The sequence below is a fragment of the Centruroides vittatus genome, unplaced genomic scaffold (genome assembly GCF_030686945.1).
Source record: "Centruroides vittatus isolate TY-2023 unplaced genomic scaffold, ASM3068694v2 contig_751, whole genome shotgun sequence".
Classification (NCBI taxonomy): Eukaryota; Metazoa; Arthropoda; class Arachnida; order Scorpiones; family Buthidae; genus Centruroides; species Centruroides vittatus.
This window is the reverse complement of record NW_027122488.1, coordinates 659,236-674,520: the sequence shown is the minus strand read 5'-3', so window position 1 is coordinate 674,520 and position 15,285 is coordinate 659,236. Positions and strand designations below refer to the sequence as shown.

The 15,285-nt window shown below is 28.7% G+C and overlaps 1 protein-coding gene across 2 annotated transcripts in view; it reads left to right on the top strand.

Moving 5' to 3' along the window:
- Nucleotides 1–15,285, top strand: part of LOC136981319 (pantothenate kinase 3-like) — a 38,315-nt gene that overhangs the window by 2,919 nt on the left and 20,111 nt on the right. For both annotated transcript variants that reach the window (XR_010881679.1, XM_067277631.1), the window contains exon 2: nt 4,323–4,426. Coding sequence is in view for 1 of the 2 variants with exons in the window: in XM_067277631.1 (XP_067133732.1) it covers nt 4,323–4,426 (104 nt within the window). In the remaining variant the exon portion in view is untranslated. The remainder of the gene's footprint in view (nt 1–4,322; nt 4,427–15,285) is intronic.

Below are 15,285 nucleotides of genomic sequence, written 5' to 3'. Positions count from 1 at the left end.
ATTCTTTTTTTAAAACTTTTTCCTCGTCTATAATAATTTTATTTCTTCTTGGTCGAGATGATAGAATATTTTTATGTAAACTGACAGTTAAATTAGATGCAAAGCTTATTTCCACGATTATTTTATATATTTTTATGGGAACATTACGACGTGTTCTCCAAGAGAATTCTTCTTGCTTTGATCTACTTGTAGACTATAATTATTGTTGTTGTGATTATTATTAAAAATAAATATTAATATATATAAAGAAAGGATTAAAATATATTTTGATAAATTTTATTACTGTATTATTATTTTATACTCAAAAAAGTTTTTAATATATAAAATTTGATTCTTTTCATTTATTTTAATAATTTTATTCTAAATATTTATTATTAAATTTATTAAAACTGGAAATAGTGATTTGGATAATAACTAATTGAATTAATTATTAAACGTGATAAATGGTGTTTTTTTACATTGTGTACTTTTTTTAAATGACACTACATAAAAACTATTAGCCTTTACTATGTATTCAAATGAAATATTATTACAATAACTATGAATAATACAGATTATTTTAATCACAAATTTCATTTCTATTTGTAATATATGCTATTAGTAAATTTAAAATAATAATAAAATTATATCTGAAATGAAACCTGTTTACAGTTCTAAAATATACACAAATTTGTTTTCATTGCACGTTTTAATTTCTGTGAATTTTAAAAGCTTTAATTAAAATACAATGCATATAATTATATAAAGTCATATAAATAAGTTATAGGAAATATTTCTATTAATATATATTCTAAATCTGAACTTATTATTAAATTTATATTCATAATTCATTATAATTTTTATTTTATCTTCATAAACTAAATTTTTTCCAATAGCAACTTTATGCCAATTCCGAAGGACATACAACTAATTGTGAGAAAAGCAAGCAATAAAATAAATTTATCCACATTTCTTTCCAAATTCCAGTTATAAAAATGTTGGTTTATTTGTTTACTTTTAAATATTATAATATATCTATTAAATTATTTTAAAAAGTTGACTTACATATGTACAGTGTATATATATATATATGTATGTAAAACAATATATAAATATTATTTTGCAATACTAAAAATTAAAATCAATATTTAAGCATAGCAGTCCTGAAAACTGTACTCTTGATAACTTGACATTCTGTAAAACTTTTATTTATTTATTATTTTTTGAATAGCACATCTAACTTTTATCAGTATAACTTAATTCTAGGATCAAATAAGTTATTGTTCTTTTCTGGCGACACTCGATAACAGCATAGATTTCCTTTTTCCAAGGTGCTACTGCAAAACAGCACAACATGAATGCCACTGACTTGAAAGTGGCAACCAAAAAACCAATATTTTTAAATTAAAATATAACTACAAATATTGGAATATATCTTTATGAAAATTCTGCTGTTTAGACTAGCATTGTCGCTATGCCATAAAACTTGTAATTTTTGGAATTGTCACCTTGGTCTGCATTAGGTCGAGTTTGTGGGACTTAACTGTACTATTGAAAATAAAGATACACAACCAATAATGCATTGATCTGAAAATTAGGTAGAAACTTTTAATCTAAGAATTTTAAATATTTGTATGTAGATTTGGCTTGCTTGTGTAAGTTAGAATTAAGACAGATTATTTACAATATTAAAAATTAATTAATTTATTATTAAATAGATTCAACTGATAACTGTTTGTTTGTTTGCTTTTTACGATTCTATTAAAATGACGAATTTTTAATGTATTTTATGTATTTTAATTAAAGTCATATAAATAAGTTATAGGAACTGTCAGTTTACATAAAAATATTCTATCATCTCAATCAAGAAGAAATTAAACATTTCTACTCTAACAATATAAATTATATATATCAATTTATAAAATAGTTAATATATATTATCTTTGATAAATTATTCTTCAATGAAAGGATAATTAAATTTTAAATAGATTTATAGTGACATATGAAAAACAGTATAACTATAGGTGGAAAAGGTTGGCGTGTGCGATGGGTACTGACCTTGGGAGTGCCAAAATGAACCTGTAGAATTTTTTTATAATTAATGTTGAATCGGGTGCCAGGCATGAGGTTTCTCTTGGGTGCCAAATCTGTTAGGTATGGTTCTGGTGTAATATCATTAAAGTATTAATAATATGTATCATCAAATTCTGACCCCATGTTATATTATAACATCTCAAACACTATTTTGACAGAGATGATAATTTTTATTTTTGGTATTAAATGTTTCTTGAGTTTATCTGATTTATTTTTAGATAAAACTTCCAAACAGAGCTACACAAAGTGAAGAAGTCAGTAAGACATTGGCCTACCTCTTGCCTGAATATAAGCTGTTATTGATTCATAAAGCTCAAAGATTGCATCATGAGGGATACCTTGCCAAGCAGTGTTTAGTATGTGGGCTAAGTTGTCAACATTTCCAGATGGGTGTAGGCGATACACAATCAAGTAACAAATGTGCTTAATTAGAAAGAGATCTGATGATCTGGCAGGCCAAGAAAGGATATTGCAACTTTAAAGACATTTCACATGAGAGGTGTGCTGTGTGTGGCTAGGCATTGTCTTGTCAGAAAGTATGCCCTGGGTGCTACGAAAGGAACAGTATCACAACAGGTCTCAGAATGTTGTGAACTGTGCTGTAAGGGTGCCATGGACTACCACTGAGGGGAGGATCTGGCTATCAAAAGAAATGACTCCCATTTTGAACCAAATCCTGACAATCAGCAGACATCACTGAAGACAGAACAGGTGATGTCAAAATGGGACATTACTTGATCCCTCCCCAATTAGAATAGTTTCATGTTAATCGAGCCCGGCACCATTGCAATCTTTCTTGACGATGCCTACATATTAGTGTCAACTGGTGTAATGGACACTGTGAGCATAGATTCCACTTGTATAGTTGTCTAGCAATGGCCTGGTGGTCACTTCCAATGAACTGTACTTTAGACTATTCATTCATTGTGTGTTAATTTTTTATAATTTGCATATTTGGTCAAGATATTTGAACATGACATTTCAATGCAATTGGATTATTTTTTGGGATGCATTGATTTTTTTTTGTCAAAGAGTATATTTTATTATTTCTATTATTTTATTTATTTAAAGTTAGTTTTTATTGATATTTTTATGTTAATTTTTTAACCAAATTGATAATTATAAACAAATTTATAAACAGTGTTAATTCTATAGATGTAACAGTAACATAATTTTTTATATTAAATTGGTGAAATTAGGAAATAGAAAGCATAAAGATGATGAATCTTTTTCCAGGATTATAAATGTCTAATCATCAAATACTTAAATGATTTGAGTAAATCTTAAAGATAAATAATTATTTCTTACATTCTTTTGATATGTAACATATTAGAAAAACTTAGCCAAATATTAAGTTATTCTAATATGATTTTTTTTACACTCAAAATATATTGATTATTAATGTCAGTGGAGATTTGCAGAACAATGTTTGAATAATACAGTTTGGATTAATATAAAGAATTATGGATATTTTAGATACTAATTAAAATAAGTGATTAGTCCTTTTAATACTGTAAGATTTAGAATGCACTGGACCAAAAGAAACAAGATACAAATTTGCTCAATGCATTAATTCTTATTCTGAGCATGCAAAAGTTGATCAAAGAAAGATTAATTACATTTCAAAACAGTGATTACATAGGAAAATACTTATTTTAGAAAGTTTTTAAATAATGAAACTGAAAATATCTTTATTTTTGATTTATTCTGTTGTTTAGAAAATTCTGTATTTTTTAAATACAAATATGTGTATTTATTTTAAGTTATGAACTTTATTCACATTATTATATTTCTTATTTTGAATATTTATATTTTTTATTATTATTATTATTATTATAAATATATCATATATAATTTTCATTTAAATAAAGTAAAGGAAGATGAGAAAAACAGCTGTGTAATACATATCTTTATCAAGTTAATTATTATAATTATAGTTCTATAATAATGTTTTGTTTTTAATAACTAGGAAAAACCATTTTCCAAAGTTCTAAAAGCCAAATTTTTTAACATTAATATGTACTTTTATGTATTATATTAACTATTTACAAATAAAAGATATATAAACATTGAAGATATTTTTACAAATTATTTAGTGATTAATATACTCAAATTTGTAAAAATTTTTCATATTTATATTTTTTCTCATATTATAAAATATATAAAATATTAATATTTTATTTTCATTGATTTTTTTTTAAATTTTTATTATTATTATCACACATTTATTCATTTTATTTTTTTTATAGGGTGGTTGACATTGATGGTGTTAAAATTTTAAACAATTCTCATAATCATAACACAAGAAATGGAATTATCAATGGAAGTTCTGAAAATGGAAAATCTCAGCATCGTAAGCAATGATAAAACATTACTTTTTCCTAAATGTTAATGCCAGATGTATATGTTTGTATATTAATTTTGCATTAAGTATGGTCCTAAATTCAGTTTATGGATTTTATAATGTTTGGATTTTAAATACATAATTTTCATTTATAGCTTTAAATTAGATATAAAATTTCATATTTATATCTAATATATGTACATGAATATTTATGTAAAAAATGTAAAAAGTACAGTAATACCTCAGTTTTCGTTGGCTTCAGTTATCGTTAGTTTCGGTTTTCGTTGATATTTTTCACGAAAAATGTGTCTTTGTTTTTGTCGGCGTGCTCAAGTGACCTTGCTGCTAATTTTGCAAAAACAAAGGGCAACCCCACTCATTTTCCGGTGCAGTATGGCATTATTTCTCATTGTGTGAACATTACCCCCCCCCCCCCCGATGGCTCACTATTGGCCAACAGTTCTGTTCCCTGAACACTAGGAGTTTGGTCGTGGGTTCACGCTTCACCAGGGTGGGCTGGCCATGTGAAGTTTTCTGGGTTTTCTCCACGTGTGTAATGCCTGAATAGGGGCTAGTTACCCTTAGACAGATTTCCCGGAATCCATTATTTCCCTCAGTACGACCATTATAAACACATACAACTACTATTACATGACAATTACAACACACTATACCACGGGGTGATATAGGCTATAAGCTCATGTCCAACTAGCTTCTACAAGACAAAGACGTTCAGCTAGACACGTGGGGTAATAATTCCATTGCTTTCATCTTAATGCTAATTATCATATCTTTAATCTTAATACTTTTATCTTTATGCTAATTAGCCTTTTATGTTAATTTCTTATTGCTTTTAGTATTTAATGCTATATTAATTCTCTATAAAATGTGTTTTTGATATGTATTTTGGAGTGTCTAGAACGAATTAATTGGATTTACATTGATTCATATGGAAATTATTGCCTCTGTTTTCATCGGTTTCAGATTTTGCCAATTATTTTTGGATGGATTATCGATGAAAACCGAGGTATCACTGTGTTTCATTTTATTGAAGATAGGTTTTAAAGAAATCAAAATGTGAGAATGATTGTATGACCATTAAATTTAACAATTATAGCTTTAATATATTAATCTCTTTAATTTTTGAGTTACATAATCCTGATAATTTTGTTAAATTCTCAGAATTATCCAACTTATTCTAATTACAAAAGTTCTTAATTTTTTTTAATGAAAATTAATTTGATTTCTGACTGACAAATATGTATATATTTGATTTCTGACTGACAAATATTTGGTTATAATATTCAAATTAGTATTTTTGTTATTCAACATATCATCAGCATTAATGTATATAGTATGATAGAACACTTACAATGCATATGTATTATCTCAAGCAATCTTTTGGGAATAGTTCATATTAAAAAAACTAAACTTATAAGAAAATCATTCCTGCTGTTGTTTTATTGAGATAAATGATATATTCCAAAAATATTTGGATCTTTGGAACTGGAAAACATAATTTTGAATACATATTTTGAAATTGAAATTATTATTTTTAAATTCAAATAAACTATACTTTTGATTGGTTTTAATTGAAATTTAATCATTTCAGACTTTTCTTAAGTTTTCTTTCTTATGTCAAATTTGATATTTTTACTTAATGTTACAAATTCTCAATACAAAGAAGCAAGAATTTGTAATTTTTCTTCTTTGCATTGAGAGATCACAATTATGTTGGACATGTAAGCAGAATGCCACAAGAAAGACTTGTAAAGAGAATTCTGTTTTCTTATCCCAATGGACTCAATCAGGTGGAAGGCCAATGGATGGATTACATCTGGAAACTTGGTTGGATGCATTTTGCCACATACACTAAAAATTAGTAAATAGCCAGAACTCTCCTACAAAATAAAGTATCTGTGGAAAATGGAATATAATAATTATTGTGTTTGTCCTTTACTGCACAGGTGTCATACTACATACACTATACAAGTTTAGAAAAATTAGATCTTAAAACAGCACATATATGATGCTACAGAAAGCAGTCATACTAAACACATTACATAGTTAGGAAATTCTTAAATACAGATACACACACAGTGCGTAATCAAAGAATACAGTAAAACCTCAATTTAACAGATTAACAGACATCCCATCACCTGAATTTTAAAGCCTAAAGTCCATTATATAATAATGGTTTTCCAAATTAATTTGTCAATTTTTTTAAAATCTGTTTTTACTTTAAATACATACATAATTTTAATTACACAAAATGTATCAGAAGTTTAATTTCACAGAAAAGTTTTCTATATGTATGTATTGCTTATGTACTCACCATAGTTCTGACACTGTAATAAACAAGTATCCAGTCAAAATTAAAATAAGCATTTTTTGAAAAATACACTTTATGAATAGTGGCTCTTTGATTTGAAAAGAGAACCTGTTAATTTAGTTACACATAAAAAAACATTTTAAAATTGTGTTAATTTCTGATCCTATGTCATATGTGAAAATTTTGTCTGTAAAATCTGAAGTCTGTTAAATCAAGGTTTTACTGTAATTTTTCTGTGGCAAAACCATGACCTTGGTCTGGCATAGACTAGTATAAATCAAGTAGAATACGATCCACCATACTAATTGTTATTAATAGACCTTCAAGTTATACATATTTTGTTTGAACATACTTTTAACTTAAAAATCAATTGAAATCATAATTTCCACTTACTGTAGTCTTATTTACTTATGTTGCTTAATGCCATAATTTATCATCAGTGTAGTCAAGCGTCAAAATGATTAAACATTAAGTGTTACATTTAAATATTCTATTGTACTTAGAATTTCCTCATGTTTTCCTTTTATTTCTAACTATTTTTTATTTCAATGAAATAAAACAGTTTATTGTTAGGATTATGAATTGGAGTGATTGCATTATGAATAAAGAAATTACAAACTGACAAAATGTCATAATTTCTGAAATTCTGATGCTATTTTTATGATTTCATATAATGTATATACCAGGGATGGCCAACAAGTCGATCGCGATCGACCGGTCGATCGCCAAGCCAATTTTGGTCGATCGCTAGCGATGTCTTGACTTAATGTATTATATTTGTAACCGAACGCAACTGTATGCATGCAGTTATGACTCGACTCATAAGCAGTGAGTGCACTTCGTACTGAAACAGCGTATAAACATAGTATGTATTTCACACTTCCCCCTCCCCACTTAGACTATGCCTATGACAACAAGTCGATCGCGACACATTTTTACGATAAAAAGTAGATCTTATGTGCACAAAAGTTGGCCACCCCTGGTATATACAATTGAATCTGATTAATTCAAACTTGATTAATTTAAATTATTAGATGAATTGGACATGCTATTATTCTCCTTGAAATTAGAATTTTTAACTGTGAAATTTTAACTTTTTAAAACTATCCTACAAGGAAAGGCTGATGTCTGATATTGTTTTAACTTTGTAAAAAAATTTTGGTAGTTAAAGGTTGAGGGAATAGTGGATCATATCTTTAGTACAGTCAGACTTAATGAAGATTTTACTCATTTACAATTCTTTCAAAATTCATCTCTACCTTCAAAATTAAGGCTTTTGCCATTTTATAATAACTAAAAATATAAAATTTCTTATAAATAAGGATCTCTCTCTCTCTCCTCCCCCCTCTCTCTCCTCAACCAATGGTTGGTGGGCAAACATAGATATGTGTAGTCTTACAGGTTTTCTCTTTACTTAGCTAGCCTTATATGTAATAAATAAGGGTTCCACCAACAAATTTATTTGTTTAATAATATAAAATTTGCTTTTTTAATTAAGATCTCATAACAACCAGAAAAGTTATGCAACTCATTGCTGGTTTTTTCTTACTGTGTTATTTAACAACTCTTACTAGCCAAGATGCCAACTGGTACAGGAGTAAAATTTTAACGTATAGTGGAGTTGAGCTGTTTGAAGATGATTCAAATGAATTCTTAGAGGATTGTAGTTTGTGGCTAAAGATAGAATATAGTGACACCTTGTCTTAACCGAATTTTTAACTCTTAACCACACAAAAGCATACAAATAACTTAAAGCTCAATTTTGTAGCAAGTGGCTGGGTTGGTAGAGTTTTTCAGAACACCTTTCCTAGCAAGAGAAATTTAAGTACAGTACATTAATTAAAACAAACTATAACACTTGTTCATTGTATCATTGGCTGACTAAAAATGTACATTTTATGATAGTTTTATATTCATCATTGCGTAGCATCACTTCTACATGCTGTGTAGTAATTTTTTTTCTAATTGTCAAATTTGTTTTATTCTGTTTTATCATTTACTGTATCTCTAAAATAGGTGAACCACTCAAAGTTTACATTTTCTCCCATTTAAAGTTTGGTTACTCTGTCATGTATCAGGTGAGGTTAAATGGTATGGAAATGTCACAAATATGGCACTGGGCAAAATGCACATGCACAACACATATATCCAGGACTCCAATATGTCACATGCAAGTTGTCCATATGCATACATACTAGGTACTTCATCCCTGACTGCTTTTGGAGGTCTAATCCTAATGTTTTCTGTCAGTTTGTAGCATTCTTGTATATATGTTGCAGTTAGGTTGCCATCTTTGAAAACTGGCTTTACTGGCTGACAAGACCAGAAGGGAGGATGAAGGTAAATGAAATGTAAGTCTTTTTTCGTTCTTTGCACAATCAACATGCTTGTAAGTGCTTTAACTTCATTGTGTTTTAACATTTGCCAATCATCATCAAGAGTGAATTCAAAAATTGGTTAATTCACTTATCGCCAGATTTTCTTAAATGTACAATTGTGTGAACATTCTTTTTGAGGGGAAGAAGAATCAGAAGGACTTTCTAGAATGTCTAGACTCTTTTATCTTGAAAAATTAATTTTTAAAACTTAAAACAGCAGTTGATTTAGTGTGAATACCATATTTTTACTTAGAATTGTGCAAATCATGTTTGAAAATTTTAATGTATTACAGCACTACCTGTGAATAACAACAGAAACTTAATTATGAAAGTCATTCTATCATTGTAAGTAAACTTTACTAAATATTAAAAACAATTTTATACAATAGTTTTTCAATGAAACATAACGTTGCTTATATTTTAAACTGTTTTGCCAACACTCAAATATTTTTGCCAACTGCAGGCTTCGATTTAAAATTGCCATTCAAGCCAGCCCAATGCCAGCTAGGTGGCAACCACAGCTGCAATTTATAGTAATTTTTTGACTGATATTAGTTAGATATACATAACTACAAACATAATTTAAAAATGAATATCTTACCATCAATTATTCCTTAATCAAAACACAATTATTAATTTGCCCTGCATTATTTTGAATAAGAGAAAATTAACTAACAGACAAGAGGTATGCTATAAATATATAATATAAAATAATTTTAGTAAATTAATTTTTAATATTTCAAAAGTAATTTTGTTTTTATTTAAAATTAAAAAAAAAAATTTTAGTAATTCATGATTACACGAAATTTTTGAAATTATGTATGTACGCTTGTTGAAATAAATGCATTGCATGGTTTATGAATCATTACTAACATTTTATGCCAATGCTATTAATAACAAAGTTTTTTTTAAATTGACATTTGAATAAAGATGTTACTTTACCATAAATAAGTAAATTAAATAAACTTAAATTTTTATTTAAATTTTACTTCAATTTTCCAAAATTTATTGATATTAAAATATTAAACATTTTTAAAATATATAATAAAGAAAAATTCATTTCTTAATCACCAAGAATAAGTTTTTTCATCATACAGTATATACAGTAAAAATCTGCTTATTGTGTTCACTTCTGGACTTGCGATAACCAACTAATAAATAAATATGACTATAGTTAGTAAAAATTCTTGTTTTATTGACTGATACTTAAAAAACATGTTAAATGATTAAGAAATGTATTACTTGAAGATTCTTTAGTTACAATTATTAATTAATAGTAATTCATTCAGTACTGTTTGCCTGCTAGTATGAGGCCTGGGGTAGAGAGAATCCTTTTGCCTTATTTCATTTATTCAAAAAAAAAAAAAAAAAAATACAGTATATAGAATGTTTTTTACATTAATAAAATAGTTTTAAAGATTTTATGTTTTGTTAGAAAAAATAACACTAATTTATATGGATAGGAACTACTATAGGTCTAAGTTTTCTCTGGCCTGGGAAAAAATCCCTAGTTCCTCTCCTGTCAATGATCCTTGATTGGGAACACTATCTCAATATTATGATTATTTTTCTTCTTTTATTTTAATATTAGAAACAATCCTCATACCAGTACATATGATGACCATTATACCTTCTTAAGCCTTTTTTCGAATTTCCGGTACTAAGTACTAACATTAACGACCACTTAACTAACGTTTTCGATTCGCCTCCGCGATCTTCGTCAGGTTTTATTCGACGGTTTTCGAGATAGAATGCAATAGAATTCTTTCTTTGAAAGAATTCTATTGCATTCTAAAGAAAGAATTCATCATAAAGAAAGAATTCATCAATAATTGCATCATAAAGAAAGAATTCTTTCTTTATGATTATATTATAGGCATTAAAAACAAGTTGGATCGTTCGCAATTATGGCACGCGGTGAGAGGTTCGATCGTTTGAACTTTGAAAGAATTCTATTGCATTCTATCTCGAAAACCGTTGAATAAAACCTGACGAAGATCGCGGAGGCGATCGAAAACGTTAGTTAAGTGGTCGTTAATGTTAGTACTTAGTACCAGAAATTCGAAAAAAGGCTTAAGAAGGTATAATGGATATTTTAATATTGTTTGTAGGATAGGAGCTTATTCTATTACTTAAACTTAGCTGTGGTACCATCCCAATTTTTAAACTGTTTGAAAAATGTCCTAAGCTTAGACTGTTTTGAATACAGTGAAACCTCTCTTAATGAGCATAATTTATTCCAGAGTCTTACTCGTAATTTGAAACACTCGTTAAGCGAAACAAATTTTCCAGTAGAAATTAATGTAAAATACGACAATGTGTTCCTTGCCGAAAAAAATGCTCAAATGTTTTATGTATAACAATGTTTATTCAAAAAAAGTTGTACAATATACACTGTTAACGAGCGTGAATCGTCCTCATCTTTTCTTCTAGCGCAGAATGAACCATCCTGGAATGAGAATTCGATTTGCGGAAATCAAAAAAAAAAAAAAAACAAAATCACAGTTAATATGTTTGATAAACGCTCCAACGATATGCCAAATTTTTGGGTTATGTTAATGCTATAATTAAATATTAGAAATTAATTAATTTGACTAGAGGTAGGCAGTTATGCTGCCATCTCATATTAAATTTAATAATTATAAATAGTTAATTTTTAATTCAGACATTTCTAAAATTTAATTTAGAATTGGTCGTTAAATTTAATGACCCAAGAATTTGGCATATTGTTTGTCGTGTTTATTATATAATGGGCTATGGTTGTTGATGTTTATAAGTAATGTGTGAACACAAGTTTGAAAAAATATGTGATTACAAGCGACACTAAGATGCTAGCAGAAGGAGTGCTACACACAGTCTGATGGAGCAGGCCGCATGCGCACAATTCGGAGCTTTCCCTCTCCTCATCACTTGTAATGCGAAATATTGCTCGTTAAGCGAGGCAAATTTTTACAATTTGATTTGTTCGTTATGCAAAATACTCGTTGTGCGAGGTGCTCGTTAAGTGAGGTTCCACTGAACTGAATATAACTAAGCTTAGACTATTTTGTAAAGTTATATTCAAAAATAGGCTATATTTCTTGCATGAATTTTAAGTCAAAGATGAATCATATATGTCATAGCATAAAAATTTTTAATATCCAATTTATAGAACAATAAATCATCAATTGATAGCTCAATTGGCAATTTATGTTTGGCATGGCAACTCGTGTTGAAAAACAATGAATATATACACTTCATGAAAGTACAGTGGTCTTATTGATCAGTTATAATTAGCAAAAATCATAAATTTCCTTTTATCAGAGTTTAAAAAAAGGCAAACAAAGCCACACACTGAGCCATAATTAACTGTTTATACTCGTTATCGCCGGAGATCATTATTTTATAAACAAGAGTATATGGATAAGTAAAATATTCATTGGTTTGCAAAATCTGTCATTAATGATGTCGGAAATCAACAAGAGAATCTGAATCAATCATGTGCCTTATCTGATGTCACATTGAAGTGTTGGTCAAATGTCCATTTTTTACATCTCAGAACCTGATTACTTTACTATAACAGACTAAGTGTTTTTGAACATTCTCTGTCCATCTTAACAGTACAGGAAAAAGTGAATTATGATGCAAATGATTTATGATCTCTATTAACCTTCTTTGTCTTTTCAAACTACCTTATTTCTCATTTTCTATTTCCAAGTGAAAGATAAAGTTAATTGATGAGCCATTTTAGAACATTTGGTAGTTAGTTTGAATTTTGAAGGTATTCTGAACATCTTAGATGGTTTGAATTGGAATTTTGTTTTTTCTTTTTGAACTCTGAATATGAACAGAGAACATCCAAAAGTGTTTAGCGTATTATAGGAAAGAAAATAATGTTAATGATTCCTGTAAGCAGAAAGATAATGTTTTTAACTTGATCATATTTATTACATTTATAATACAGTAAAATCTTGCTAAGCCAAAATGTATTAACTTGAAGCTGTCTGTAGGTCCCAGGCATAGTATATATTTTTCATATAATATGGTTTTGTTAAGTTGAAATTGTCAGTACTTTTAAATTAAATCTATTTTCCCTGTATACCCTCCACCCTTTGATAGGTCCATTACCTTCATTTTTTCTTAAGTCTGTTTTCATACAGAATATAAGATAAACACTACAGCTCTATCCTTTGTTGACAAAAACAACTACAATCCATTACAACCTTGTGTTGACATCCGAATCCATTCAATGAACAAAGCGATAAAACAAATACGTCTCACTAATGTTTTATTCCCATTTCTAGGGTCTTATTCTGGTGTTCTATAAATTTTTCTGGTTTGATTCTGATTTTTAAATATTCCAGTCTCCAATGCTCCAAATTTTGAAAAATAAAATCTCTGAAAGATGTGTGCCTGTGCCGGCTATTATAGTGTTGTCATAAATAGCCTGCCATGATCTCAATAGTTGTTTTTCTTCATTAAAATTGATTAACAGGCCTTTGCAGTCCACTTTAAAAATTTCTAATGCCTCCAGATTTCACAGTTGGTTTATATGCTGGATTTGTCGGATCATTTCTGCTTGTTGTAGATTAGGTGTAATGCCATTTTCATTGGCATATATTGCTAATGTGGTATTGCTTTTCTTTTTTTTGAAATCTGGCAAACCCAGCATATAAACCAACTGAAAATCTGGAGGCATTAGAAATTTTTAAAGTGGACTGCAAAGGCCTGTTAATCAATTTTAATGAAGAAAAACAACTATTGAGAGCATGGCAGGCTATTTATGATGCAACGCTATAATAGCATCTTTTTGGATATTTAAATTTTGAAAAATAAATTTGAAGATAGAAGCATTCGAAACTGGAATGTTTAAAAATCTGAATCAAACCAGAAAAATTTATAGAACAAATGAAAAAGACCCTAGAAATGGGTCGAAAACGTTAGTGATATGTTCTAAGTATTACCTGAAAAGCTATACAAGGTTAGTGTGAGACATTTGTGTTGACATCCTTTTACTGATACAGTATGTTACTGATGTTCTGATTGGAACTCAAGGGATTACCTTATTCAAATGTGCCATAAACTGTACAATTTTGCAATCATTCTGTTAACAGATTCTTAAAATCAGTTTGATACTGAGACAATTTACAACTATAGAAAATTTTTTTTTAAATTCCTGGTATTAAACTCATTAACTCAAAATTGATTTCAAGTTGGGATTATTTTATTTTGTTTTTACCCCTTAAACTTTGACTTAACAAGGGTTTGCAAGTTATAGTGAAATGTGACAATATACTGTCTCATTAATTATGATAGTGCCTACTTTTTATTATCAATGGCTTTTAAAAATATTTTCTGTAATTTTTTGTTTGCAATTTGATTTTGAATAATCGTGAACTCTACCATGTGAGGAACTTTTTACAGTCTAGGAACATGATTCTTTGTAATCAACTATAACTGCTAGAGTTTTAGGTAGTATGTTTCTTATAATACTTTTTGCATCCATAACTGCAATTACTCTACATTTTCTATGATATAGAATATAAATATCCTTGTCTGATGATTTGAATGAGGTCTATTTTTTGTGTAATTGTGAAGAATATTGTTATATTGCTTGGCAAAGAAGTATTCTTATAGTATATAAATATACTTTGAGAGGACAAATTAATTTCTTCATAATAGTTTGGATGATGATTGTTTTTTAATTTTTCAAAGATTCCATTTATCTTCATGCCAAAAATGCTAAGGATGCAGTAGATCGTGACAGGGCCCCTGGTGTTTATTCTGTCCCATCAGAGACGATAGATTTGGTAGGGATTTAGTTTACATTGGTGCCAACCGTTCATTCTATACAGAAACGATTACGGAAGCATCAGGCGGACCTCAAAAACAATAGGCACACCATGGCCCTTGTGACGTTAGTTTCCGACCCAGAAATTCGGGCGGACCTCCCGAGCACAGAGTTGTTATGGCGTGCCTTTCGTTACGATCACATACGGCACCTAGAGGGGTGGGAGATATGTGAAGCCAGCGTCAATGGCACCTGCATCAACTTTACGGACAGGGACTCTGTCGCACATGGGTGTAGAATTTGATTTTGAATAATCGTGAACTCTACCATGTGAGGAACTTTTTACAAACAGTCTAGGAAGAATTTTGTCTAGGAAACCTGTTTGAAG